The 26,678-nt window shown below is 49.3% G+C and overlaps 10 protein-coding genes across 10 annotated transcripts; 4 read left to right on the top strand and 6 right to left on the bottom strand.

The window, feature by feature from the left end:
- Positions 1-1,212: 1,212 nt before the first annotated feature.
- On the bottom strand, positions 1,213-1,404 carry FVEG_15516 (hypothetical protein; the record flags this gene model as incomplete). Its single annotated transcript, XM_018904649.1, has 1 exon — positions 1,213-1,404. The coding sequence occupies one exon, from the start codon at positions 1,402-1,404 to the stop codon at positions 1,213-1,215; it is 192 nt and encodes a 63-aa protein (XP_018749145.1).
- A 1,882-nt stretch (positions 1,405-3,286) lies between these two features.
- FVEG_15517 (hypothetical protein) lies at positions 3,287-9,083 on the bottom strand (the record flags this gene model as incomplete). The annotated part of the gene is made up of 3 exons (XM_018904650.1): positions 3,287-3,937; positions 3,986-8,571; positions 8,627-9,083. The coding sequence occupies 3 exons, from the start codon at positions 9,081-9,083 to the stop codon at positions 3,287-3,289; spliced, it is 5,694 nt and encodes a 1,897-aa protein (XP_018749146.1).
- Positions 9,084-9,180: 97 nt separating this feature from the next.
- Positions 9,181-11,175, bottom strand: FVEG_15518 (serine/threonine protein kinase; the record flags this gene model as incomplete). Its single annotated transcript, XM_018904651.1, has 2 exons — positions 9,181-10,948; positions 11,045-11,175. 2 exons carry the CDS (start codon positions 11,173-11,175, stop codon positions 9,181-9,183), a joined length of 1,899 nt encoding a protein of 632 aa, XP_018749147.1.
- A 1,198-nt stretch (positions 11,176-12,373) lies between these two features.
- On the top strand, positions 12,374-13,477 carry FVEG_15519 (hypothetical protein). Its single transcript, XM_018904652.1, has 2 exons — positions 12,374-12,848; positions 12,918-13,477. Exons 1-2 carry the CDS (start codon positions 12,409-12,411, stop codon positions 12,973-12,975), a joined length of 498 nt encoding a protein of 165 aa, XP_018749148.1. The 5' UTR covers positions 12,374-12,408; the 3' UTR covers positions 12,976-13,477.
- FVEG_04626 (hypothetical protein) lies at positions 13,040-15,569 on the bottom strand. Its single transcript, XM_018892445.1, has 5 exons — positions 15,326-15,569; positions 15,152-15,221; positions 15,010-15,090; positions 14,602-14,952; positions 13,040-14,545 (listed from the first exon to the last, which is right to left on the bottom strand). The coding sequence occupies exons 1-5, from the start codon at positions 15,334-15,336 to the stop codon at positions 13,499-13,501; spliced, it is 1,560 nt and encodes a 519-aa protein (XP_018749149.1). The 5' UTR covers positions 15,337-15,569; the 3' UTR covers positions 13,040-13,498.
- A 3,701-nt stretch (positions 15,570-19,270) lies between these two features.
- Positions 19,271-21,735, top strand: FVEG_04627 (hypothetical protein). Its single transcript, XM_018892446.1, has 4 exons — positions 19,271-20,057; positions 20,132-20,199; positions 20,258-20,889; positions 20,942-21,735. The coding sequence occupies exons 1-4, from the start codon at positions 19,924-19,926 to the stop codon at positions 21,323-21,325; spliced, it is 1,218 nt and encodes a 405-aa protein (XP_018749150.1). The 5' UTR covers positions 19,271-19,923; the 3' UTR covers positions 21,326-21,735.
- On the bottom strand, positions 21,502-22,984 carry FVEG_04628 (60S ribosomal protein L27-A). Its single transcript, XM_018892447.1, has 3 exons — positions 22,787-22,984; positions 22,224-22,560; positions 21,502-22,114 (listed from the first exon to the last, which is right to left on the bottom strand). Exons 1-3 carry the CDS (start codon positions 22,847-22,849, stop codon positions 22,107-22,109), a joined length of 408 nt encoding a protein of 135 aa, XP_018749151.1. The 5' UTR covers positions 22,850-22,984; the 3' UTR covers positions 21,502-22,106.
- Positions 22,985-23,173: 189 nt separating this feature from the next.
- FVEG_15520 (hypothetical protein) lies at positions 23,174-23,404 on the top strand (the record flags this gene model as incomplete). Its single annotated transcript, XM_018904653.1, has 2 exons — positions 23,174-23,319; positions 23,374-23,404. The coding sequence occupies 2 exons, from the start codon at positions 23,174-23,176 to the stop codon at positions 23,402-23,404; spliced, it is 177 nt and encodes a 58-aa protein (XP_018749152.1).
- A 31-nt stretch (positions 23,405-23,435) lies between these two features.
- Positions 23,436-24,676, bottom strand: FVEG_04629 (hypothetical protein). The gene is made up of 2 exons (XM_018892448.1): positions 24,548-24,676; positions 23,436-24,493 (listed from the first exon to the last, which is right to left on the bottom strand). The coding sequence occupies exon 2, from the start codon at positions 24,310-24,312 to the stop codon at positions 23,515-23,517; it is 798 nt and encodes a 265-aa protein (XP_018749153.1). The 5' UTR covers positions 24,313-24,493; positions 24,548-24,676; the 3' UTR covers positions 23,436-23,514.
- A 624-nt stretch (positions 24,677-25,300) lies between these two features.
- Positions 25,301-26,655, top strand: FVEG_04630 (4-hydroxyphenylpyruvate dioxygenase; the record flags this gene model as incomplete). Its single annotated transcript, XM_018892449.1, has 1 exon — positions 25,301-26,655. The coding sequence occupies exon 1, from the start codon at positions 25,381-25,383 to the stop codon at positions 26,653-26,655; it is 1,275 nt and encodes a 424-aa protein (XP_018749154.1). The 5' UTR covers positions 25,301-25,380.
- Positions 26,656-26,678: the final 23 nt, after the last annotated feature.

Genomic DNA, 26,678 nt, shown 5'->3' on the forward strand with positions numbered 1-26,678 from the left:
CATACATACATTGTCAGCAGATGCACTGATCCTTTTGAGGTATCGTCGTGGATCTCCAATTTGCAATCCTGGTCTTGTTCGTTACCTACGCCTACAAACTTGACTCAAGCTTATGATGTGCTCGTTCGAATAATACACATGCACGTGAAAGGAACTGGCGCGTCTTGCCACACCATGCCAACTGTTGGAACGGGGGCCTGTCTCAATCAACATCTACGTCCGTCTTCTTCTGTGGGTTGGTTGTATAGCTCAATTACATCTAGACACTTTGTCTATGATATGAGAGCGCACGTAGACGTGCTTTATCAGGGAGTTTTCTTAACACAAAAGAATTAGATTGACATTTCAATCATTTTCCTGATCATAACTACCGTATGCCTGTCGATGGGCCACGATCACCTGCTTTGCGGCATCTAGTCTATAATTGCTGTTCATCATGCCTTACTAGCTTACCTTACTCCGTACTGCACATCAAGCAACTCAATTTCGCAGATCCTTTACTGATTAGTCGCCGCCCAGGATTTGCGACAGGGCTCGCTCAGGCACAGATACAGTACATGACCTATCTTGGTAGGCTCGTTTAATTTGCCGCCACCGATGAAGCTGGAAGCTCTTGTTTGCCCGTGTGAGCTGATGGATCGGCAGCTAGCCTTTAAGCGACTTTCCCACCCACCCTCGTGGTCGGCCCAATCCGATTACACCCTTGTAGTTTTTGGGTCTAAGTAGCTAGGCTATCCCGATCCATGTGCGGGTCTGGTCTAGACGGGACTCAACTCGCGGTCAGAGTAAGAGTATCCTTTTAAACGCCCTGCCTTACCTATCTAGTCAAGGGGTACTCCGTAACTTATGGAGAGGTGTCAGACAATCCAATGATGCCCATGTCGTTGGTTGACTGAGAGGACTGAGCCCAAAGCCTGCACTTGTGATCACAACCAGATACTGAAAATCTTGGAGTAAATTGATAGACTCGGCCTCGGTCCAGTAACTAAATCAGGATACGAAACTCGCCTTTGTTTTGCGGGAACCCACCGCTATAATGTCTGTGTACCTATCTGGCTCCCGAGATTTTCTGGTGATCGGCTACTTGCACCTAGGCACCGTTACACTACTGGCCTTTGCGGTCTAGCTGTAGAGTATCTACCCTGTATGGAGTACCGAATCGACCACAAAATTTCCGCATCAAACAAGAAATGGCCATGGTCGATCACTAGGCTACTGGACGTGTTGATGGGTAAATGATTCGATAACCCACATCTCAAACTCGCAGCGCCACAAGCCCTTGGTTATTCGGGCGATCAAGATCAGCGAAGTGATTCCCCTGCTAGCGCTCCCCGTCCCATCTGACATGTGTCTATCGTGCCAGAACACACGGGCCTGCGAGCCCCAAGATTTAAGGCAAGCCATTGTAGGGGGATCGACACCGGAGGCTGCACTGGATGTCAGTGATTGTCCTTCTCTGTTTGGTAGTCCGGAATTGACGAAAACCTACCCGCCCTGACTTACAAGGCCGGCTTCCGTACCAGAACTTGCAACACGACTGGATTACTCCGACTTCAAGTGCATGGGGAGAGATCTCATTTGCCCGGGTGAGCTCATTTGTCTCTGTCGATCATTTTCCCTCCATTGATATCATCCAAATACGAGATGCTGTTTCCAGATGTTGATTTCAGTATGGCTTGCTGGCCTAGAACAAATAATCAAGGAACAAGGAGTCAGTCCACGGACCACAACTACTCTCGGTACGTATCGTCCCTTGCCTCCTAGTTGCTATGCCTGGTCGTTCCAAGTTTCAAATTTTTATTAGAAAGGACAGTGATTTTAGATCATGAGACCTCGTCTTCATGTGCCAGCAGTTTGAAGGCTCGGACTGAACTATGACAAAAAACAACATAATGGAAAAAATGCACGCGGCGTGGTTACCAGAGACAAAAGGCCGCAATGCTGCCACGAATGGATTTCTTCCTGTTGGAACCTAAATCAGGTCCTGAACTGGCTTAACTCTCAGTGGGCTCGCACATTGCCAGCTGAGAACCCCTTCACCTCCACAGTGACATCTGCACGTATTTACGCGAGATCGAATCCTTGAGCCAAGTTCATTGTTGACCAACCAGACAAGCCGGGATCTGCCATTGATCGAGAATTGATCGGTTGGTCAGCTTACACGTCAACTCCTTTTCCGCTTCTCCACCCATGACCCTCGCCACTTGTTGTGACGGTATGTATGTGTGGCTATCATCCCGTCGACGACATGTAGTCAGGCCGTACTCCGTAGGGTCTGACCTATCTTGAATGGATGTCGTCGGAGACTCGTCTCATCTAAGTTAAGTTAATCTCGGACACCAATGCGTTGTTTGTCGCCAACGGCCGCTAGCGTGAGTCCCCCATGTGGCTCCTCGCCTCTGTCTGACCCTTTACTCCATGTCGATCATATCCATTTATGGCTACGATTATTAAGCTTGGTTCAACTCGAATTCGCTACACCCTTCAATCCTTATGGTGTCAAGCTTCGGCGAACTGGCGTGGAGCTTTGTTCGAGGTAAACCGAAGGGCACTGTATACTACCACTGTGCATCTGTCAACCAATTACAGTTCCTCAGGGCTCAGAAGGTACATAGAATTTCATTGTTAGGTACCCTCACAACGTTCTGTATTCGTAATGCTGAACTTTCACAAACCATTTCAACTGTACTGTGGCATATTCTCCTGTTCTCTTTGGCACTCGGGTCCCAAACAGTGGATCATGCTATCTATGATGAGTCGATGATTTCCGCGAGAAGAATAGAATAAAGCAAAAACGAGGTATCTTGCAGGGCTCCAAACAGCCCACCACATAGCATTTACCCCTTGGCCATCAAGAATCGAATGTCCTCGCTCACCTGCGCCTCAACACAAGCCCCCATCCTCCTCGAAAGCTCCTCGCTGAAGTAAAAACAAGTATCCGAAATTTAGATCATGCCCAATAACATGAAGGTTGTGAAGCGGGAGAAAGCTCTTTTCGCCCACCCATATAGTGTCTTTTTCCTTGTCCGGAGAACTCACCAAATCCTTGACCATCAAGTTCCATTCCACCACATCCCAATAATGCCTGCCATATTTGAACACGACCATAAATTCATATCATCCATTGGTGCTCTCTTCGCCATGCTGGTAGTTTAGGTCTATAAAATGGACCAGGCCAGGTGCCATAGATAGTTATGTTGGGTTTCAGAGCCTGCAAGAACCGCGCTTCGTCAGAAGATTGACGAGGATTTGCCTGACCTCATCAAGCAAAGGTATCTTCAGTATCCTAATGAGGAAAAATCCTATCCTTCAACGATGAGGCAGAGGATGTCAGGCTACTACGTTTGCTAGAATCCTTTCCAGAACTGTAAGAGTTGTTCTCCGCTTTTTGGCTCTCTTCAACAAGATTCGTCGTGCTCTGCCGTTGCGGTTTTTTGAGAACACCTCGCGACTTGTCGTTGGATACGTTGCTAAGCGATGGTCGCTCGCTGTTTGACTCGCTGTTGCGGCGATTTTTTACAAGCTTTCGAGGCAGTCGTTTCTGTGACTGGGAGGTTGAGCTGTCTGCAATTGACGCCGCGTCTACAGACCGATCATCACTTGAAACACGGCCAAGGCCAGAGGCATTCATCGAGTGCGGTGAACTGCCACGTATGGCTAGTGGCGATGGATCTTGTTCCCTGTTGAAGACAGGGCTGTCTTGTGCTTGTAGAGCCGTCTGGTCAACTGGTTGGTTGAACACGGCTTCTTCCTGCATCGGATCAAGAGGCACGTTGGCCAACCCCTTTGTTGCCACACTCGGTTTGACTACAGGAGATGGAAGAACAAGCGATGAGCTAGATCTGTGAGTAGCCACCCCGGATTGCGTGTGGGGGCTAGGTGTGGAAGATGAGTCGTGTTGTGCCGGAGGAGAAGATTCTGGTTTTGGCGGTGGGTGCTACGTCATGTTAGTGAAGATTCCATCAGTAACACCAGATTCCCTTACCTCAACGCTGAGATATGCGTCGAGCTTCTTTTTCAGAATCTCTGATCTAACTGGCTTGGCGAGATAGTCATTCATACCAGCAGCCAAGCACTTCTCCCTATCCCCCTGGATAGCAGAAGCGGTCATGGCAATGACCAAAATAGTGCGCACTGCATCGAGAGAGTCCTTCCGAATTAGCTTTGTCGCCTCATAACCGTCAAGAACCGGCATCTGGACATCCATCAAGACAACATGATATGGTTTGCCCTCTTTGGCCTTCTGCCGGAGCCCCTCTACAGCCTTCAGACCGTTGTCGTATGCAACAACCCCCTTATACCCCAATCTCTGCACGTATTGTATAGCAATCTTTTGATTGATCGGGTTATCCTCAGCAACACAAATGCGAATCTCATCCTTAGGGACCTTAGATAAGTCCAGATAAGGATTTGGCGATTCCGCTCTCTCCACAGGTGAAGTTACTACGTAGTATCGGTCGACAGATGGCGTGGCTTTGGTCTGCGCGTCTCCTGCAGCAACATCAGGCTTGGCCTTCTCAAACGTGACAGTGAACCAAGCAGTTGTGCCCACATTCTCTTCACTCTCGAGCCGAATCTTGCCCTTCATCATTGTCTCAATGAGAGACTTACAGATGCTGAGACCGAGACCGCTTCCACCGTATTTTCTAGCTGTGCTAGCATCCGCTTGGCTGAAGGGTTGAAATAGTTTGGCCAATTGCTGAGGAGGAATACCGATGCCAGTATCTCGAACCCAGAAAGTGAGGGTGGCGTGCTCCTTTGTCTCCTTGTCCAGACGAGCACCAATAGTGATCGAACCATCTTCGGTGAACTTCAGACTGTTTCCAATAAGATTGCCCAAAACCTGGTGTAAACGGATAGGGTCGCCGTAGATTAGCATCGGCGGTAGGTTGATGTTTTGTACGATCTTGACATTCTTCTTGGACGTCTTTTCACGATTGCTATATGAAACGGCCCGGACGACTTCGCGGACCATGTCTTCGGGGTTGAAGGCAATGATGTACAACTTCATCTTGTCTGCCTCCATCTTGGAGAAGTCCAAGATGTCATTGATTACCGTCAATAGCAGATCAGCGGAGACTCGAATTGAGTCGGCCATCTCGAGCTGATCCTTATTCAGATCACTGTCGCGAAGAAGCTCCGAGTTGCCGATTACGCCATTGAGAGGAGTGCGAAGTTCGTGCGACACATTGGCCAAGAATATGGATTTAGCCTTCGCTGCTTCCTCCGCCAGCTTGACATTTCGCTTGGCTTCCGCTTCCGCGTTCTTGGCCTTTGTCTCTGCCTCAAGAGCCTTGGCAAGTGCGCGCTTCTGAACGGCTACCATAGAGCGGTTTTCTGCAGATATTTTCTCGACATTCTTCATCGCAAGGGCGTTCGAGTAGCTTATGCCAATCTGGTTGACAAGAAGCTGCAGGACCGTGACGTTGCGATCTGTGAATGCACCCGGTTCACCCTCCAGATAGAGCACGCCAAGGAGAGGCTTGTTGCCATGACAGATCGGAATCGCAATAATACTCTTGCCAACGGGGTTTCTCTGAAGCCAGGACTCGTTGACATTGCCGAATCTCTCGTCAGATATTAGGTCTGGAACAAAGACTGACTCAAGGAAGCGGGTAGAGTAGAGAACCACATTCTCTGCAATAAGTGAGGTTCCTGATATGGGAATACCTGGGATATGGGCGGAAGCTCCTTTCTCGGGATCACCACTTGCTGCTACACACCAAGCATCCATGTCGTTCTCCTGGACAACAATGGCAGCCAGCGTAGCTGAGCCACCACAAGTCTGTAAGATGACGTCGCACATAGTTTTCAGAAGCTCATCGACTTGCAGCATAGAGGAGATGACCTGCGACGATACAAGGATGGCGTGCAGATCGATCATATCGAGAGCAGGCAGTCCTACCCCGGGCTCGGCCTGAATATTCATGGAGCCTCGCCATGCTCCTATGCGCTCGCCCTTGTTGAGGTCGGCCATGTTCATCGTGTTGGAAGGGATGCGTGCAAGATCTCCACCGTCCTCTGCCTCTCCAGTCCTGTATTGAACTGAGCTGGCATCAGCGACAAAGTCGGTTTGAACGCCAGTATCGCAAGTACGGTAGTTCCTTGTAGGACCATGTAGTAACAGGCTGTGTTCCTCCTCGATGGCTTTTGAAACACCGAGAGCCCCCATCTGCCGGAATAAGCCAACTGCTTCAAGAAGTGCTGCTCGAGCTGACCGACGCGCACTTCGTCGAATGAACATACCAGCCATAAGATAATTGCCAAGAGCTTCATCAAAAACTGAATTATGCTCAGCTGCATGATCCAATGCTTGCTCATAGTGCTGAATGGCATTCCCATGGTTCAGAGATAATTCCTCAACCTGTGCTTGCAGAAACTTCATCCAACTTAGGTAATTAATGTCAGAAACAGTGCACCACTCATCCATCATCTTCACGTAGTGGCGCAGTTCCTTTATGACCTCTTCGGCCTGCGAGGAGAAGTCTTCAGTTGGAGAACAGGGGAGTTGGAGCTTTTGTAGCAGGTATCCAGCACGAGCGAGGCCGTGGAACAACAGTATCAACCTACTGTTGTGCGCTGACCAGAGCATACTAAGTTGATCAACGGCGTGGCTTCCAATTTCCACGGCACGCTCGTAATGTCCATAGAGGAATAGGGGTATGATCTCGAAGCTCTGGTAGAAGGTGACAGAGCGGTTACTCTTACGGCTACAGCTGATCAGCCATTTCTTGTAGTTCTCCGCGTTATGTGTCTCGTCGTTCATGACTTCCAAGGCGTTGCTAGTGCGAGTCTTGCCCTGAAGAGCCCGGCAGAGCTGTCTAACGGCAATGAGTATTGAACCCCCTCTAGAATCAGCATACCAGTTGGGAATTTCCTCACAGCCATATTGACAGAAGCCTTCGAGGTCTGAACAGGTTTCTCCGCTGAAAAACTTGAAAACTGAGGACACGCCGTAGCTCATTATGGTTGATATCCTGTCACCAGCGACTGATGCATACTCCACGGCATCCTCCATTTGAGCCATGATCATGGGCATCGTCATGTGAACATGTCCTATACATATCGAGTAGAGCATCAAACCACGGGCGAGAAAGAAAGGGTCTCGAGATTGGTAAAGCAACTCTTGGGACGTGTTGCCTAGCTCGACCGCAAATTGTGTCATATTGAACCGGGACAATGCGATCATCGCAAGATAGAGGAATGCCATTCCGGACTGTGGATACGCGCCCCTTTCGAGATGCATCTCGACCATCATGAGAGTGAGATGATAGTACCGTAAGCCGTCGCTCCACCAAGCAGCGCTGATGGTTTCAGCCAGCACAGCTCCGACAGGTGCGACACTAGGATCCTCTGCTTGCTTATAATTGAGAAGTTCGCCACGGCCCATCGTTTGAATTTGGATTGACAAGCGCTCAAACTTCTCGTCGCACTTTTTGAAGCTTGGCTCATCATCGACGGTAACCCCAAGGCCGACCAGGCAGTCTTTGAGTGAAACTAGAGCAGAAGCGGAATCACCACTCTGGGCGTATATTCTTGACTGCAAGACGTATGCTGGTGCGTTGTCGAATGGTGATTTCCCATTCTCGAAAATAGTGTTGAGAATCTCGTTGGCCGCGGTATATTGGCCCATGTAAAGATAACACTCTGCTGCTCTGAGGTGAAGCTGCATTGTTTCATCGTAAGATACATCTTCTTTGCCGTCTGTCCAGGGGTCGTCCTGGAGGAGCGTAAGAGCAGTATTGTAATATTTTGCGGCTGTGGGCTTCGCACCGCTCTCTGCGGCGGCTTGGGCGCAGCTCGTCAACAGTTTGCGATATTGGTAACGATTTAAAATTCGTCTCTTGATGATGTCAACTGCTGCGCAAATATGAGAGGCTGTGTTGTCCAGCTGTTGGTTTTCGCCGCCATAGTATTTTTGGAGTGTCTGGGCAATAATGAAATGCATCTTCCGAGAATTGCATTCCTGCAGGTCTGCCGAAGCATGAATGTATCTGTCATGGGCAAATCGAAATCGATCATCGGTCTCACTGGGTACAATGATATAGGCCTGTATGGCTGCTTGAAGACCAGCGATTGCCTCTCCTTGCGAGTAGGTTTTGTGTGTAAACGTCGCACAGCATGATCCCTTATCATCCTCATGGTAATCAAACTCACCCCCCATCAAATGACAGATGAGTTCAAAGGAGAATGAATTGCCGATAAGAGCAGCCCAAGCGAGAAGAGTTCGTGCTGCTGCAGGGAGCTCTGACAGTCGGTGTGTGATGAAGCCTGTATCAAGTATGTCGTAATCCTTTTCCCCTTGAAATTGTTCAAAAAGCCTGTCAAGATCATAATGCCATTGACTGTCTCTGTAATCGTACCAGATACACTTCTTCCGGTGACAAGCACTCAGCATCTCTCGCATGTAGAATGGATTGCCAGCCGTCTTGGATTGCAACACCAAAGCAAGAGGCAAGACTTCTTCCTTTGGTCGACAAAGCGTTGTCGAGACGTATTGAACTATGTCGTCTTCGGCCAAGGGTGATAATGTTATACGCGTGACCAAAGGACCACCCGAACGAGGATACTCTGCTGGTAGCAATTAGTCGCCATTCATGGGACTAAAGCATATATTAGTACATACCTTCGCCTTCAGGGGGATGGATCATGCTTTGGATCTTATCCCATGTGATCTCTTCAGTTCGGTAGGTCATAATGATGATCATTTTCATCCTCGAAGCGATGATTTGGGATATGAGCTCCATTGATTCATCGTCGGCAAAGTGAAGATCATCCAAGCAGAAGCAGATGAACTTGTGTGCAGTGAACACGCGAAGTACATCTAGGAATATGTTCATCAACCGCATTGTCTTGGTGGATGTACCCGTTCGAAGAAAGTCTGAGGATGATTGTGAAGCAACGCTGGGGTTCCTGGCAACTGGCTTGGGTGAGCTTCCAGGAGATGAACCCCGTCGTTTTAGCCCAGACTTTCCATTACCTCTGATCGAGGCGAATTGAAGGGACGATGAGATCGAACGGCCAATTGATGCTTCTGGGGGGCCGAGAAGAAACTCCGGGAGGCCCAAGAGACGGTGCAGCATTGGCCAGACAGGGCGAACGAACTGCTTAAGGCCCTGGTGAAAAGGAGTCTCCGTATTCCTCTCACCCCAGACTTGCTTGAACAGGGACGAGAGCAGCTTAAGCAGAGGTCCAAATGCTGTTCTCCTGCGGTGTCAAATTTCGCAGTGGCACAATAACCCCGCCGCCTGCATCCGCCAGAACACTTTGAACAAGACAGCTCTTTCCAAGACCCCCTGCACCCTCGATTGTGACAACCTCACAATGGTCGCGCCGTCTAAACTTGGCCGAGCCCAGCTGTCTTGACAGGCTGGACGCTGTCGACTCTACGACGCTGTGGCGATTTTGGGAATCGGGTCCTGAGCTATCGACAAGACTGCGTGTCTCAATTGAGATTGACTGGTGTCTTTCCCATGGCCTGGCAATTCTCGGAAGGGTCCCGGATGGTGAAGATGAAATTGTATCGCCAGATACCGTCTGGGTATCTGAGAACAAGGGGTTGAAGTTGGTCTTTGGTAGCTTAGGGTCAGAAGAAGCAGTGTGGGTAAAAGAACCGCTGCGATAGTTTGTGCCATCCACAGAGCTCGCTCCCTCACTAGAAATATCATCAAAAGCGGCCATATCGTTTGACAAGGTTGAGCCGTCAGAGAACCGGTTCGTGTTTCCCTTCAAGTTCATGGCATGGCTTTTTGCGACGCGATCAATGACCTTGGCTAATTCTGCTTGCTCTTGCTGGCGGCCGATCATGATCGCTGGAAGCATGAAGAACGACGATACGTCCTTAGTTCCAATCCTCCACTCCTTAAGCGCCAACCAATCTCCGTCACCGAGAAACTCCTGGACCTTAATTAAATCATGGCGAAGCCCGCTCGCCGAGTGATAACGGTCCTGGACATTTCTAGCCGTGCATCTTTGTATGATCCTCCCAACCACGTCAGGGATATCAAGCCTCACTGTAGAGACGTTCGGTATTCTCCGACCAAGAACGCCCTGTACGATGTCAAGGGGGCTATCACCTTCGAAGACTGGCCTCTGAGTCAGTAAGGTCCAGAATAAAACACCCAAAGAATAAATGTCGGTCCGACTATCTGGCTCAGCAGGCATTCGTCCTGTCTGTTCAGGGCTTATATATAATAGTTTGTTCTGTGCCCCAAGTTCTTTCGAAAGCGTTGACCATCCCGTGCTCGTCAGGCCGTGTTCGAACGAGCGAATGCCAGACCCAAAAGACATAACTTTGACCTGCCCAGTTTCGATATTGAAGTGAAACGCATCGCCTCGGATTTCGCCATGGATCATGCCAAGGTTGTGGTGGAGAAGCTCCAGGCATTGAGTCGCACCTATAGCAAAATCTAGAAAATATTGTAGAGAGATTGGCGGGTGCAGTTCGGGTTCGTTCTTCCGTAATGAGCTGAATGTCTCCCCATGTATGCGAGCTCTGTAAAAAGCCGGTCCCATGTCCAGCACTTCGAGTAGATAGTTGGGTCCAGGATGCTGGTATATAGAAACAACAACCTGTGCGCGATCGCCAGGAAGGGGTTGTAGCCTAATCAAGTCGATAGGTTTAACAATGTGCTCCCCTGTCGGATCTGAAGTGGCAATTAAGCTTTTAGCTATGTGAAAAGCCCGCTCCTCTCGTAGGGCGTGATATGATAAACGAGCAACGACTGGTTCTTCGATATATGCGGCATCGCTTGGTATATTGGAGGACGATGAGGCTGGGGGTGTTATTGCTTGAGTATCGTACCCGTCGATATTCGATATTTGGGCGTAAGGTTCTAACGGCGATGGGCGGCCAGAATGTAGCCTCAGGGCGGATCCTGGGCTCGAGGCATTGTGAGAGCTCGAAGGCGAAGGCACCGAGGACACCCACCGCGTGCCGAATACGTGCCTAGAAGCGGTCAGAGAATGAGAAGCACATGGTGGAAGCAAGCTATAATGCGAGGGCTGATGATGGAAGGTTCGCAGGGTATAGCGGAGAATTTACCAGAAGTCGTATGAAGAATGGAAAGGCAGCTGGCTTTCATCCCATGTATAACCAGCTATCTGACGAAGTCGCTCGTATATTCGAGGCGGGGGATCAAGAAGGTCATCGGTAACGAGAGAAGCACCGTCCATGATGGAGCGCGAACGACGGCGCGCCTCGTGGATATCACAATCGGTGTCGGTGGCAGGTCAGAAAGACCACGAGAAGCGATCGTCGGTGTTCAGTTCTATTAGAGGCTTAGGCACATGCAAATGGAGTGCCCATCGTCGGAGATATATCGGCCGTGGTTTCAACGTCGAGGGCGCAGAGCAATGGCTGTTATTTCAGTATCGGAGGATGACAAGTGGAAAAGAGAGTCGGGCGCAGCAAGATTCGGCGTGCACAAATGAATCAACGACAGGAAGGATATGAGATATTGTATGCAGGATCTACGTTTGGTAGGCCGAGTGTTTGGTCGAACTCTTCCGGGACAGTGTGTAGGTAATTTCAAGACTGTCGAAAGTGATATGATGTCTATGACGGTAGAGGCTCGCTATCAAAAGGCATACGACGTAGCGGAGCGGGCGAGGTTATGGTAGGGAGTCTGGGGCGAGGAGGAAGAGTCCGTTGATCCTACAACACTTGAGTGAAGAAATGGTGAAGTCAAATGCACAACTTGTGTTAGTGGGTGGTGGTTACTGTACCGTACCGTGACCGCCGAGCACAGAACACAGACAGGGTGGGATAGAGTTGGTTTAGGTTCAAGTTGGTTTAGATTTGGGATGAGTGGACTTTCAAGGTTGAGGTGGATTTCCGCCCCTCCCCAGGCTTTCGTCCATGGAAGTGAGAGAGGCAACTACGTACTCCTTATTACCGTACCTAGCGTAGGGGTGTCGGGTTATTTGTTTGGATCAGCAGCGCCCTTGGGTTTGTAACTTGGTTACTTTCCAGGCCAAGCAGAGGCAGCCTTTATTCAATCGATACATGAACTAGACATATCTTGGGGAGTCAATCATATTTCCCATCGAGTACGGAGTAGCTCAGAACTAATTAGCGGTAATTGCCTATGTTTTCGTGTGTGCGCCAAAAGATACAGGGTCCAAGTCTTGTTCACGAGCTGGTCCCGTCTTGAATTAGTACTGGATGGCGGAACAGCAAGGATATCATCCGGTTTGACAGTTGGACCTCGTACCCATGGTGATTGGTATTGGTGGTAATAACCCTGCTTCTGGCTGAAGAAAGTGGACGCATCAAGTGTCAAGCAGAACACGTTGTGATTCAATTCAGTGTAGTCATACATACCCTCCCACCCTCCATATTCAGCTTTCATTGCATCATCCAGCAGTTTTACCTGAGTGGACTGACTTGACTCGTTTCACAACATCATGCAACTGTGCTCTCTTACCACAGTCATCGTTAACCTCATCTCACTTCCCATCTCCGACTTAGTAGCCACGATCCCATTGACTTCCATTTGTTTTAGCCGAAACTCTACAGCAGTTCTAGCGCCACTATTCCCGCTTTGGGCAGCCATAACAGCTCAAGCTATTATCTCTCGGTGCCTCTGTTTGCCCATCCCTTCTGTTTTGGCCAAAGTTTACAATGAACGAGAAAATTTTATCCAGTCTCATGCTGCTAAGGTGAAATCCCAATGTTCTGTTATTGCCCATCCACAAGTTCAATCATGGCCTGCTGTATCAGAATCTCAAGTCAAGAAGTTGTGTGGGCTTCACAAAATCGGCTCGTGCGCGATGGACCCTTGTAGCGCCGTTTATGGGGCAGCACAACCAAGTCAGCGCTTGTTGTTCATTAAACTGATCCATAGGTAGGTAAGGTAGGTAGGGTAGCTTTGGTCACGTATTCCCTTCAAGAGATTTGAAGCTGACAGTAACAGGCTTGAGATATCTCAGTTACATTCTCGCGCCGACCCCTACATTGCACAACGCACATAGACCATGAAGTAAGTGGCAGGGGATTAAATGTCACTGAAACATCAAGCATCTGGGAACCAATCACTGTGAGACAACAGCTCTAATTCAGAAGGGCTGAAACACCGAAATCCTTCCACCAGAAGAGATAAACGGCCCAGAAACGCCAGAATGGCATCAACGATGGAAACATGAACATCGTCTAAGCTCTATTGTATGTTGTATACTATTATGTATTTGTATAGGATAATCCGATCATTTGTCTAACCCTAGAGCAAAAATCCCAGATCTATCTCTATCATATTGCCCCGTCTTGTCAAGCGAAATCCTATCCATTCCGTCCAGCTAACTGGAAATCTTCACCAGCAGCGGCCTATGTCTCGTCATCAATCCTAAATTCGGACTCATCGTTTCTCGAGGCGCTAACTCGCTCCGCACAAAGTTTTCTTGTACACATGTCTCTTGAGATATCAAACAACGTGCCGAATCATAAATTGCTCACGCTATACCTTCACTCCATTTCCAATTTATTCCATTGGCTGTAAGATTACTGAGCCTTGGAGTGGCTTGGAATATCCTTGGTGCCGTTGGTCTGAGGAGGAGCCACAATGAAGTTTTGAGTGAGGCGTCGCTCAGTGTTCTGGCGGGAGTTGACGAAGTCAGGGTAGTTGAGTGTCAGCTCGACGGCACCGCTGTGGATAGCATCAACGGCCTCAACACCGAGCATGAAGGAGTGGTCCTGGTTACCGACCTCGTATCGCCAGCTGCCGAATCGACCACGGGATAGAATGTCCATAGCCTCGAGCTTGGGGAGAACCTGCTTGAGGACGCCCTCACGCTCGAGGCTGGGGGTGGGGTAACCATGGTCGAAAGCACGGTGGTAAGTAGAGACGATCTCGTCCTCGGGGTTGATCATCTCGGTGTTGATGAGACCCTGGATGCTATCCTTAAGGAGGTTCTCAACATCGACAGGCTTCATGGTAGATTGGGAAACCTCCAGCATGATAGACCAGTAAGGTCCCTCCTTAGCCTCGGAAGACGCAGGCTTCTCACCATTGGCGAGGTAAAGCGTGGGGAGCTTGGCATCCTTCTGAGGCTGGTTGTAGGGGGAGTAGTTAGAGAAGATAGTGGCACGGTAGAAGGGACAGTTGTCCTCGGGGAAATACAGCCAGCACTTGTCACCGATACGCTCAGGGCGCTCGCCTCGGATACCGACACCAATAACATGGGTGGTGGAGTAGTAAAGCTGCTTGGTGAGGCCGACAAGCTCCTGATTGCCGAGCTTCTCGGCGAGGTGGTCAACGGCCATGGTGTTAATGAGCTTGTTATAACCGATTGTGCTGCCATCGGCGAAGTAGGCAATCTTCTTCTCGGCGTCAATCTTGGTGACCTCACCCTGCTTGCCGAATCGCTTCTTCTCCTTAGGAATGGTCTCAGCGACGGCAATCCAGATACCACCGGTACCATCACGGGCGGGGAATCGGAAAGTAGCGTTGGGGCCCCAGTTACCAGCGACCTTGTTGAGGATAACGTTCTTGGTAACAAGCTTAGCATCGGGGGCAGCGACACGCTCACCGAGCCACTGACATTGCATCTGTTGTACTATCAGCACACTGACTTCACTGTATTATACCGAATCTGTGGTCGTACCTTGGTGGTAGGGACGGCCCAGACCTTGTAGTTGTAAGGTCGCATGAAGATGTTGGCGATACCCTCACCCATCATACGGACAATCCACTCGTCAAAGTCCTTGGGCTTGGTGTTGGCAACACGGCACTCAAGAGCAGAATCAATGATGCCCTCGATACAGCTGACTTGGTCCTCCTTGGGAAGCATGGAAATATTGTTCTGGAAGGGGTAAGGAACCCAAAGGCCCTTGTAGCGAACGTAGGAGATTCGCTGGTGAGTGTACCAGTCATCATCCTTGGGGAGGGCCTCGTCGAGGCAATCGTCGAAGTACTTGTAGTGGGAGAAGATAACGTGGCCACCGACGTCGTACAGCTAGAGCAATTGCAAGGTTAGGAATATATTCATCGAGGTTGGGAGACGACGACTTACGAAACCCTCCGGAGTGGTGTCAGTGCCAGCAAGACCACCAGCCTTGTCAGAGGAATCGACAATCAGCCATGAAGGGCCGTTCTGTTAACATCGTCAGCCTGTAATTCTCGGCCTCAAGGTGAAGGTGGCGGTGAGCGCATACAATGTGGTTGAGACGCTTGGCAGCACCGAGACCAGTAGGTCCCATGCCAATAACGAGGACATCAACGTTACTACAATGATAAATATCAGCAAGACGCTCTTTTGCATGAACGAAAAGTGCTTCCTAGTATACGGAGGCGTTAAGCAATAGCGAACAGGCACAAAAGCAACTCACACGTCGGCCATGGTGGGGGTATTAGATGAAGCTGAAGAGGATGGATAGAAGACCGCAAAAAGCACAGAAATATGCAGACGCCGACAACAATGGAGCGACGGAGGGGAGAATGAGTTGTACAGAACAACAAGAAGACAGCGAGATGATCAGAGTCTCGTGGTTGCTGTAGATATTGACCGCGATTGTAGAAAGTGAGGTGGCTTCAGGAGTCTGGCAGAAAAGGAGACGGTAACGGATCGATGGCGGGGCTAAAATTATTTTGGGTCGGGTCCCCTCGACCCTCCTAGCATCCCTTAGTTAGTGCCCCACCCGCGGGCCCCTGATACTGTAGATGGTGGGTGGGCGTGGGTGGCCTGGTTCTAACATGGGATTGGATGATCTGTGTGATATATTCTCTGGTTGTTGGTAGCACAATCAGGGTCAGAGTCATGATAAAGACAGGGACTCTCAGGAAAGGAGATTATTATCAGCCCAGCTTGGGCCATGGATGTGTTGATACCGGACCTGCATAAATATGTAAATTTTGCAGCGGCTACTTTGTGGTGTAACTGGATTAGACATGATGTGTTGTGAAAGGCAATCTCACTGCCAGGTACATAGACAGATCAACCTTGTCGCCTCAAGCGAGGAACTGAAAGACAAACTCCACTGTCTGTCTATAAAGGGTCTTTCGACGACCAGCCTGCCCTGGACAGTTTCCGATCGCCTTCCACAGTAGAATACGAATATGATAACCAGCTACAGTACGGAGTAGTACTCCGTAGTAGTCGCAATATTCATATTGCATGAAATCTTAATCGACACGCTATTCGGCCTATGTATAACGGACACTGTGCCATGAATGGGGACAATTAGCCTCTTTTCCTAGTAGCTGTCGGGGTGGCTCCCGTCGTCTCGACTCCGCCAAGATTCCGTCAACTCCAATATCAGAGCAGCGTTCCGAGTACCTTGAGGCCGATCTTGCATTAATCCGATACCTAGGTTCGATATATTTGAAACCTGCGTTCCTAAAATAATCAACGCGTTATGTACCAACTTTATTGCTGCAGTTAGTTAGAATTTCGGACAATGACGGCCAAAGGCATGCCATGCTTGCTGGTCAAAGATCCCACGCGATGGATTCGATAGTTTGTTGGTTACTCAGTACTGTACAACGTAGGTCCACAGTCTTTTGCTGTAATTTCCTAAGATGAGATGTAATTCAACGCTCCATGGCAGATAAGATAATCACTGTCAAGAGCGCCTTTGACTGGACAATTTGACCACTCTCCCAGTCACTCTATGCGCTGGCCAACCCGAAGCACGCCCACAACCAGATCTCAATTTCTCTTCTGACCACCGCCAAATTAAAAACGAAGCCAGAACTTGATGCTTATATCCGGGCTTGATCAATTGTGTTTATGTGCATTATTCTTATCTGCTGGGCTGAAGCTCGTTAGTTATGGCAAACAAGCTCGTGTTCCAGAATACCCGTCTTTCGTGCAACCCGAGGTCTTCGAAATTTCTTCCAAACTACTGTCAAGAAAATGTCACTGATTACTGTTGCTGAAGGCCGGCTTTGAGAAGCCCACATGAAAATATGTAATGTCAGGGGTGGTTTGCAAGACGGCTCCGGGGGTGATGGGGATTCTCATAAAGCAGCGATGTACCTGTACAGTGTAGCATGAATTCAGCCTTATCATGATAAGATACGGGATATCCAATCATTGTCCAAACAATTTCTATGTTCGAATCTCTTTGGATGGAGTCTGAAGCAAAACAATGTTGCTAGCACGAAGCGGTCAACCGTTCAAGTAGAATTATGTCTATAGTTGATCCACGCTAGTTGTTACATGAATGTAACAAGCTTTCGCCTCTCCCTTCTTTCTTTGGCCCTTACCTCCTTTGATTGAGCGATGATCACGGCTATTGTTTCCACAATATCGGCTCATGTAAACCGACCTTGAAACTGCCATGGTCGTCAACATGCTGGAGCAACGAGATGAAGGGCTGCGAGGCCACGCAGAAGGCCTCGTAACCTTCGGTCAAGAAACGTCACTGGACCCAGATAGCAAAGGATCAACTGGCGTTTTGTGAAGCGTCTCCACCAAGGACGGCTGTTCGACAACCTCTCAGCCTCTGACAGCATTGTATGGAATCTGAAACAGGAAGCAGATCAACCAGCCAGCAGGATCGCTTTGGCGCTACTATGGTTTTATCAAGAGCCAACCGTGCATGGCTTCCAACGCAAGGCTCGCCTCGCCAGTGAGTTCCCGCCTTCTTCAGCCTGGTCTTGGCTCGTTGTGGCATGGATGTTAACTACTCACAACGGTAACAGATCTCTCCTCTCGCACGACGTACGGATGTTTCCCCCCCAAGGGACGCCACGTAAAACACCTCTTTGCCATGGCCTTTTTTCTCTCTCTCTTTTTTTTTTCTTTTTTTTTCTTTTAGGATGGACGTAACATTCTTACCTTAGTCAATGGAAATTGTAGAGCTGGTATCCAGCATGAGCCAGCTTTGAACAATGCACAGCGAGTCCTGGCTCGACATGGGAACAGGGACCCTTTATGAATTTCCAAAGATTGGTACATTTCCTCGGCTCGGGTTGATATCTCACTATGTCTGTCTCCGTATATTCTCGATTGTGTCAGAAAGCACCATGGCTTTCTGACACAATCAAAATGGGTCCTTGGCCCTCTAGGCCCCCCCAAGAATGCTTAACTAAAAGCCAAGTTCGGCAAACTGGGCCGTTTCTTCGGCCCAAGGTCATGGACCTCTGAGCCGTCTCGGCTGGATCTGCAGATTTGTGGATGAGCTGGTGTTGAGGTTCTGGTTATGTTTGAATGCCAAGCTGGATCTACGGAGTATAAGCTCAATCATTCCGTGCCGCTGAAGGAAGAAAGAATACTGTGTGTTGAATAGCTGTCGCTCATGGCCAAGGTGCAAACCGAGACGAGATTAGAGTGACGTATGTTTCTATTTGGGGAGTATTATACCAATATAGACCACGTAAGTGAGGGCCAGACCGTCAATGTCATGGGAATGCAAGAATGAAGCCTCGCAGTCTAAGGAATCGATAGTCCCAATTGTTTGCCGCAAGAGAATAGCTTGTGAACTTTAAGGAACTCATGTATTATGTGAACCGCACTTTTTACTTGTTTTTGAGTTTGTTTTCTTTACTAGGCGGGATCTAGATCTTCCCTGAATGTATTTAGACGAAAATGTCCAAATCCGAGATGGTTCCGGCAGTTGGAGGCGCGCTCAACCGGGGCGGGTGTGAAGGTCTCCATCGTTGACAGTTGACAGTTGGAGACATCTGAGGGTAGATAATGAGTCGACAGTATCCGTGAGGATAAACATTCTCTTCTACAGAGTAGAAACTGACAGCTTTTAAAGGAACAGTGCTGATTGAACGGTAGAACTAGGTACTCAATCTAGCATGAGTTCGTTCCTTTTTTCGCTGATTTAGGTACTAGGTATCTACGTACAATACTACTCCGTAGAACTGGGCCATTCAGCCACAAACATTCCTCCCTTGAACTTTCACCACCATCGCAAAGTCCAGATTCGCATCGAAATGCAGTAAGTGCACAGTGCGAGATGAGCCGTCAGCTTACCTGGCAATGACTATTGGAGGGCGATCTCCAACGTGGGCGTGATGATTCGTCAGGCTTGGCTCGACCGTAACTAGCGGATGCCCCTGAATAGAAAACATCAGCCAGTTCCTGTTGCAGCTACAGTACCTGTACATAGTACCTTGCATCCCTCCAGCAGTTGCCCCTGTACACGCGTCAAATCAGCTTTTGCAGGCTTCGGGTGCCACACGGCTGGGGGTACCAGTACCTGAGCATGAGAAGTGTCTCGTTCCCGTCATCCACTTTGTTCGTGTTCAACTGGCTGAGGGGCTTATTAGTGCTAGTTAGTCAGTCACTGCAGGGTCGACGACCCCGTGCTGAGCTTTGTGGCTCCTCCACTAATATGCATCAAAATGCTACTTTCAGTCTTTCAGAGGGAAAACCCCTTCCATAACATCTTTTTTTTTTTTTTTTTTGATTGCCGCGCCTCACCCTTGATTGATTCCTAGCTTGCCTTGCCCCCAACCAAAATAACAATCATAGCCCACACCACACCCCCTGGATGAGATTTGGAGATCTAGTCAACATTGCCTATTCCCCTTTCATCAACTGAAGTACCCTTCTTCATCCCAAGCCATCCCTCTCATTCCTTTTTTCATTTCCCCCTCTTTCTTCTTCTCGTACCAGAGACGACTTCTTGCCTTGCTGCCTTGTTTCTTCAGTCTTTCTCTTGACCTTATCCCTTGCGAACCAAGGCCACCGTAAACCAAAGTCCAAGGAGATCAACAACCTTTTTTTTCGCCTTTTTTCTCTTCTTTGAGACCTTGTCTCTCCTGGCCCCGCCAAATTGCATATCAAGCACACCTCGCATTTTCCGATTCTATTCCATTACAGGACTCGGCTGTCCGTCCGCTCGTTTGCGCGTCCCCCCTAAAATCTGTCTTCAAGGGGTCTCTTATCTACAACCACGACTTTTCTCGTCGACAGCCCCAACCATCTCTAATCGTATCCTTAACATCACCAACAACCAGAATAATCATAATGTCGGCTGACGAAAAGATCCGCGTCTCGGGCGAGACGCCTCGTGCGACCACTCCTGTTCTTCCAACGGTTAACCCCAGTCTCGAGAAGTCACAGTCTGCTCGCGCTTCAGTTCACCCTACTTTCTATGTTATGTCAGTAGTTTTCTCGACTATCCCATGAAGTGACTTGTCGATGCGCCAGAACCGTTGCTAACCACATTGTGCAGTGCATGGATTGGTTTTTCATCATCTGTCATTCTGTTCAACAAATGGCTCCTCGATACCCTCAACTTCCGTACGTTGTCCACCTTGATGGGACATGTCTGCTCCTTCGCTGACATTTCAACTTCCAGGCTACCCCGTCATTCTTACGACCTACCACTTGACCTTCGCGACAGTCGTCACTCAGATTATGGCCCGATGGACTCCTTACCTTGACGGCCGCAAGACCGTCAAGATGACAGCTCGCGTTTACGTCCGTGCCGTTGTGCCCATCGGTATCTTCTTCAGCTTGAGTTTGATCTGTGGAAATTTGACATATTTGTACCTCTCCGTTGCTTTTATCCAGATGCTCAAGGCTACCACACCCGTCGCCGTTCTCATCTCTGGCTGGATTTTGGGTGTTTCTGCTCCCAACCTCAAGCAGTTCCTCAATGTCTCCGCTATTGTTGTTGGTGTCATCATTGCTTCCATGGGCGAAATTCACTTCGTCACTGTTGGTGTGCTCTTCCAAATGGGCGGTATCATTTTTGAGGCTCTGCGACTTACCATGGTCCAGCGCTTGCTGAGCTCCGCTGACTACAAGATGGACCCTCTCGTCTCTCTGTACTATTTTGCTCCCATCTGCGCTGTCATGAACGGTGTGGTTGCTCTTATTTGGGAGATCCCCAGGTGCTCGATGGCCGAGGTTTACCACGTCGGTCTGTTCACTTTCTTCCTCAACGGTCTTTGCGCTTTCATGCTCAACGTCTCCGTCGTCTTCCTGGTATGTTTTCCTTGACAATCCTTGCGCAACTTGATACTAACGAGACTATCAGATCGGCAAGACTTCTGCTGTCGTCCTCACACTCTGCGGTGTTCTCAAGGATATTCTCCTGGTCATTGCTTCCATGATGATCTGGGGCACCCAAGTTACTGGCCTCCAATTCTTTGGTTACTCCATTGCTCTTGGTGGCATGGTCTACTACAAGCTCGGCTACGAGCAGATCAAGGGCCACATTGCTGATGCCAACCGACAGTGGGCTGAGTTTGGTGCTCGCAAGCCCATTCTCCGCAAGGTCACCATCATCATTGCCACCGCTTTCCTCATCTTCACCTTCTTCGGTGGTCTTGCTCCCGGTTACTCTTCAGAGGTTGATCCCACTAGACTGGCCAACGAGGTCTCTAACCGTTTCGGCATCAACGATGCCCAGCACGTCTAGAGCTCTGTATTATACGGTCTCAATGTGAAGCAAGACCCGGACGTTTGGTTGACGGGGGCGAATGGCGATCTAAGGAACCTCTTTTCTATATCCGTTATTTCCTTATGTATTACGCCCAATCAAGTTGTTGAACTTGGTCCGAATGTGTCCACAGTCGAATTGACTTGGCGCACTTTTCTGTGGATTGGAGATCTTTTGATATATTCTGTTTGATTGGGGAAGGGAGGGTCTTATGAAGTGTAAAGCCATAGAGCTGGGCGCAGAGCGCGAGGTAGCGGTTTCATGCATGAACCGCATCACGAAAGGTCTAATTGATGTGTAACTCTAGACGGCGTTTGGCCATAGACATGTAGAAACGAAACGGTTAAACAAAACCCACCATAACAAAAGTTCATTGATCTATTTTCCCTTTCGTTTCACCGGGTTCTGTATATGTGTGAACGTAGTAATGAACGTTTTGACGGTAAATTTCAATTCATGTTATGGATTTGGTAAACCTCGTAGGCATTCAACCGTCAAGAAAAAGTCCTCAAGGTCTACTCAACACCTCATTGATGGCATCAATTCATTGAACGCCGCCAGTGGTATCCTTCGGTCAGGACAACACGTCCGGCCGATCCGCGTTGTATATTGACGCTACAATCACGCGGCAAGTAGAGATCTGGTTGTGATTTAAGAAACTTCATATTGAGCCCATAAAAACCGGCGTTCCTTAATGCCATCGATGCTCTGTACATCCCGCCAACTCCCTAACCGTGATGGAGAAACGATTCCTTTTCTTTTAAAACTCTGCGGTGGGTGGTCAGCAACGCTCTAATTCATGTGAATGCCAAGAGCACTCGGCGGATTTTCGTGCAGCTCTGCTCGAGTGGTATGGCGCAGCGATGGTGTAACATACTGAGAGGGGTGAAGAACCATCGGTTCTTGCCGCTGGTGTATCGCTCCTCGAGCACCTTCTTGACAGTCTTCTTGGCATCCTCGCGCTGGGAAACCTCCTTGAAGGTGTCGTTGGAGACGGCGCCCTTGAGGCCCTCGAGCTCCAGGGTGTAGCGAGTGGGCATCAAGTGGTTGTAGTTGATGACCTTGATGAAAGGCTTGATCTTGTTTCGCTTCTCCTGACGGGTCTTGGACATGCGGCGGGTGATCTTGGAGGGGTATCGCTCAATGCCGGCAACCAGGGCGTGGCCGAAAGGGTGAGGCTTGTTGCCGTTGTCAACGGGCTGGATGATGACAACCTATATGAAGTATATCGAGTCAGCGAAATGTTTTTTTGGAAAGAAAACTATGGCACAGATCGTTTCCTATCATAGCATTCCCGCGAGTTCTGCGCTCCGTGTCTTGTCATATAAAACACCAGTGACCTCTTCGTTTCAATCCCTTCCCCCGACCCTATCTTGCTCGGATGCCGCAGAACTCGGGAAATGCCATGGTATAGCAGTATAAAATTTGTCGAGGTCGTACCTTCTTTCCGGCGTATCTGCCGCGGGTGATGATGGCGACTCGGCCGACCTTGAGGAACTTCATCTTGTCCGGCGGTGTGTTGTCTGCTGGTTAGTGAAGTTGCGAGGAGTTGTCAAGACAAGTTCAAATTACGCACCAAAATATTTTGTGTGGGCTGGTGGCAAGCGAGACCCAGCTAGTCACATGACAAGATTCCATTTTTCGGAGCGTCCTGTGTGAGGGTCCGTGCAGAGAATCTGCCCTGAACTTTGGAGGCATTATGTATTACGTAAGCGAGTTGGCGGCTTCAATTGTATCCAATAGATGGATGGGTGTTAGGCAAAGCTCCTCCATTGAGCCACCTCGCCTCACCAGTATTCATATACTTGATAAGATAGAAATCTCACGATGCCTGCACCAACATATATCATCTCCCGTACTGCGGATCCGATCTTCGGCATCTTGATTGGTCTTTCAGCCGCTGCAACCAGAATCAACCGTGAAGAAAAGGACAAAGGTCGAACAACTCAACAGACTCTTGAAGCTGCACGACGGTAATCCCGCAAATCATTAGCTGGAAATAGGATAAAAACTGATTCACAACATAGACGAGTTGGACTTTCTTCCAAGTCTTCATAATTATGTCTGGGCTTGCTTTGGCACATGAGTCACTATGGTTCTGCCAACTTTCAATATCATAATGGCGTATCAAGCCTTTTTGGATATTCTATCTCATTATATACATGCACTTAGTCACCAAAAGATGGGCCGTATTCTTTCTTCATCGCTTCTCGAACAATTTGTCCGCAGAGTTTCGCCGTTGGGTTGACACTTACGGCCAAACCCTTTGCAATTGGATTTCCATACCTTCCACCAAACGCCAGGTCTCGAGATGCGGCACCCTCGAAGTCGAGTTTTTCCCATTTGGATTCTTCGAGGATCCCATCGATATCCAAAGAGCGACTTAGCATTAGTCTGGCTGTTTTCAGATATAATGCAGCTCGTTGGGTGTGAGCCATAGACAGAGTGCGCGCAGCCTGAGGAGAAATAGGCATGGTTAGTGATGAAGGGGTGAGGAGTGCGATCGACGCTTCGATATCGCTCAATGCTGTTACAACGGCTTTTTTTCTTTCCGCCTGGTCGGGTGACTCTATTAAGGGCGCGGGGGTGTCTTTGGTATGGGAGAGCATCATCGCATCTCCATATAGCCGCCTGAGGATCTGTACACGGTTGTTTCTGGCGCTGGCGTAGTTGGGATACTCGGCAATCATACTCTCAACCGCCGAAAGGCTTTGCTGATAGCCCTTGACAGCAACATCTTTTCCTTCCTCAGATCCAAGACTCTTCAACTGGGTTTCAAGGCTCTTGATGGAACGAATTATGCCTCGCTCCCTCTCGACTACTCGCTCATATATCGTGGCATCCGTAATGTTTGGGTCCCGGGGTAATGAGGAGTCTAGAACGATACCGGCATATGGATTTGACTCCGGATCCTTGATTTTCTCAAGGATATTGATATCGTGTTGGCTTAAGCATACAGATGCCATTTCGACTGTTGTCGAGTAGTGGCTAGGCAGGTGAAGATAACTCAGTGATTCGATTTGAGACCTGCGATTCTGATATTTGGCGAGGACGATAGATACAGGAAACTGTCTCTGTAGGTGTAATTCCTAGGACGTTCGGAATCTGATGTGACGTGCTGAGCGACAGAGATGGCACTGAAAAGGGCTGGCTCAGGGTTCTAAATATGATTCCTGGTACGGGCATGCTAGATAAACCGACCTGCTTGAGGGACGATCTCGGCTTTAGCGGGAGGATCAATACTCAGGCGACTAGTTCTCTGCATTGTCGCGCATCTCTCATTCGCAAGGATGTTTCGGCCGGCTTTGCTGCTGACAGTTCCGCAGTCCATCGCAGGGCATGCCGCCGTAGAGTGCTTGTTAAGCCGTGTTGGGACTTCTGGAAGTAGTCGGCCAATGTCGGCTTGGGGCGGCTGGCGCCGCAGCGGGACGCTCGGCCGGGGAAGTTCCGCAGTGATAACATCACAACCACCATCGACAACCTTCGGCACTACCGCCTTTGAGATCGATCACTTGGGCTCTCTTGGCTCTGTTGATGATATCAATCAGACCGCCGTCTGACGCGGAAGCCCCGCGCGTGACCCTTAACCCTGCCATGACGGGCATGGCTTTGCTTTCTTACGCCGCAAACCCTATTGGTTCCCAGTTTCATTGAAACTCTGAAAGCCAACGAGGATGTTACCGATGGATATGACTGGTATGAGTTATCTCCTGCTTATTCTGGCAGGCCTTTCTTGGGCCGTATAATGCCTTCTCCAGGCGGAGCCGTTCCGTGTGAGAGATGACAAAGAAACAAGCAATACTTGTTGCTTCATGGTTAAGCCGGGCTTGAAGCACATTAGGATTTCTTACATATACTCGGCCATAGCCCCCCATCTCATACATAGCCATCAATTCAAGTCAGTTAACAACTTCCTGCATACCTAGCTTCCCGAAGTCACCACACGGAAACAATTCGACCCTAAAACACAAGTCTCAAACAAACGTTTACTCTATTCTGATATCAAAGACTCACCCATCAAACCGTGTGTGTCAATGTCCCCTTCTGCCATCACCAACTCCCCTCCTCAGCAGGCAACTCAGCCTACTACTGTTCCTATCACTTCTGCCCTCGACCAAGCAGACAACACTTTTGCGGTGCAGCCGCCCCCTAACTTCACCGGCTATGATCACATAACCTGGTGGGTTGGCAATGCCAAACAGGCTGCCTCATATTACACCAATCTTTTTGGCTTCAAGCCCATCGCATATAAGGGGCTCGAGACTGGAAGCCGATACTTCGCCTCGTATGTCATTGAGAACAACGATGTCCGCTTCGTTTTCACCTCGCCTCTGCGATCAGAGGCTCATTTCCCAGACGATGAACCTATCTCCAAGTTCGACCGAAAGCTTCTCAAGGAGATGTATGTTCATCTCGAACGCCATGGCGACGCCGTGAAGGATGTTGCCTTTGAGGTCGAGAATGTCGACGGAGTATATCACAAGGCGGTTCAGGAGGGTGCTATTGCTGTTCAAGACCCCAAGGTCAGCAAGGACAAGGAGCATGGCTCCGTCTCCACAGCCGTCATTTGTACATATGGTGATACCACCCATACCCTCATCTCCCGTCAAAACTACACAGGACCCTTCCTCCCTGGCTACCGAGCCTGGAAGAAACATAGTGCCACTGTGTCTCTGCCAGATGTTCCCTTGGCCCGCATCGACCACTGTGTCGGTAACCAGTCCTGGAACGAGATGGACTCAGCCTGCGCTTTCTACGAGCAATGCCTTTCCTTTCACCGTTTTTGGTCTGTGGACGATTCACAGATCTGTACCGAGTTCTCAGCTCTGAGCTCCGTTGTCATGGCTTCACCAAATAACATTGTTAAGATGCCCATCAATGAGCCAGCTCTCGGCAAGAAGAAGTCCCAGATTGAGGAGTACGTTATCTTCAACTCTGGACCTGGCGTCCAGCATATTGCACTTCTAACTCCCGATATCATCACTGCCGTCTCAGCCCTACGCGCTCGTGGTGTCGAGTTCATCGACGTTCCACCTTCATATTACACTGACATGCGCCATCGTCTCAAGACAGAGCGTCGCAACTGGGAGCTCAAGGAAGAATTCGAGACTCTTGAGCGTCTCAACATCCTAATCGACTACGATGAGGGTGGTTACCTGCTTCAACTATTCACCAAGCCCCTTATGGACCGACCCACAGTCTTCATTGAGATCATTCAGCGCAACGACTTCGACGGCTTCGGCGCCGGTAATTTTAAGAGCTTGTTCGAGGCTATTGAGCGTGAGCAAGCTGAGCGTGGCAACCTATAAAAGGGATGTCTCTGAGATGGGGA

Source organism: Fusarium verticillioides, chromosome 4 (assembly GCF_000149555.1).
Source record: "Fusarium verticillioides 7600 chromosome 4, whole genome shotgun sequence".
In the NCBI taxonomy this organism is placed as follows: Eukaryota; Fungi; Ascomycota; class Sordariomycetes; order Hypocreales; family Nectriaceae; genus Fusarium; species Fusarium verticillioides.

Coding starts and splice junctions, on each gene's coding strand:
- FVEG_04627 (XM_018892446.1), top strand. CDS start 19,924: ATGTCGGCTGACGAAAAGATCCGCGTCTCGGGCGAGACGCCTCGTGCG. Junction 20,058..20,131: donor CACCCTACTTTCTATGTTAT/GTCAGTAGTTTT, acceptor CACATTGTGCAG/TGCATGGATTGGTTTTTCAT. Junction 20,890..20,941: donor ACGTCTCCGTCGTCTTCCTG/GTATGTTTTCCT, acceptor CGAGACTATCAG/ATCGGCAAGACTTCTGCTGT.
- FVEG_04626 (XM_018892445.1), bottom strand. Junction 15,091..15,151: donor CCAAGCGTCTCAACCACATT/GTATGCGCTCAC, acceptor CGATGTTAACAG/AACGGCCCTTCATGGCTGAT. Junction 14,953..15,009: donor ACACCACTCCGGAGGGTTTC/GTAAGTCGTCGT, acceptor CAATTGCTCTAG/CTGTACGACGTCGGTGGCCA.
- FVEG_04628 (XM_018892447.1), bottom strand. CDS start 22,849: ATGAAGTTCCTCAAGGTCGGCCGAGTCGCCATCATCACCCGCGGCAGA. Junction 22,561..22,786: donor GCAGATACGCCGGAAAGAAG/GTACGACCTCGA, acceptor TACTTCATATAG/GTTGTCATCATCCAGCCCGT.
- FVEG_15519 (XM_018904652.1), top strand. CDS start 12,409: ATGCAACTGTGCTCTCTTACCACAGTCATCGTTAACCTCATCTCACTT. Junction 12,849..12,917: donor TTCATTAAACTGATCCATAG/GTAGGTAAGGTA, acceptor TGACAGTAACAG/GCTTGAGATATCTCAGTTAC.
- FVEG_04629 (XM_018892448.1), bottom strand. CDS start 24,312: ATGGCATCTGTATGCTTAAGCCAACACGATATCAATATCCTTGAGAAA.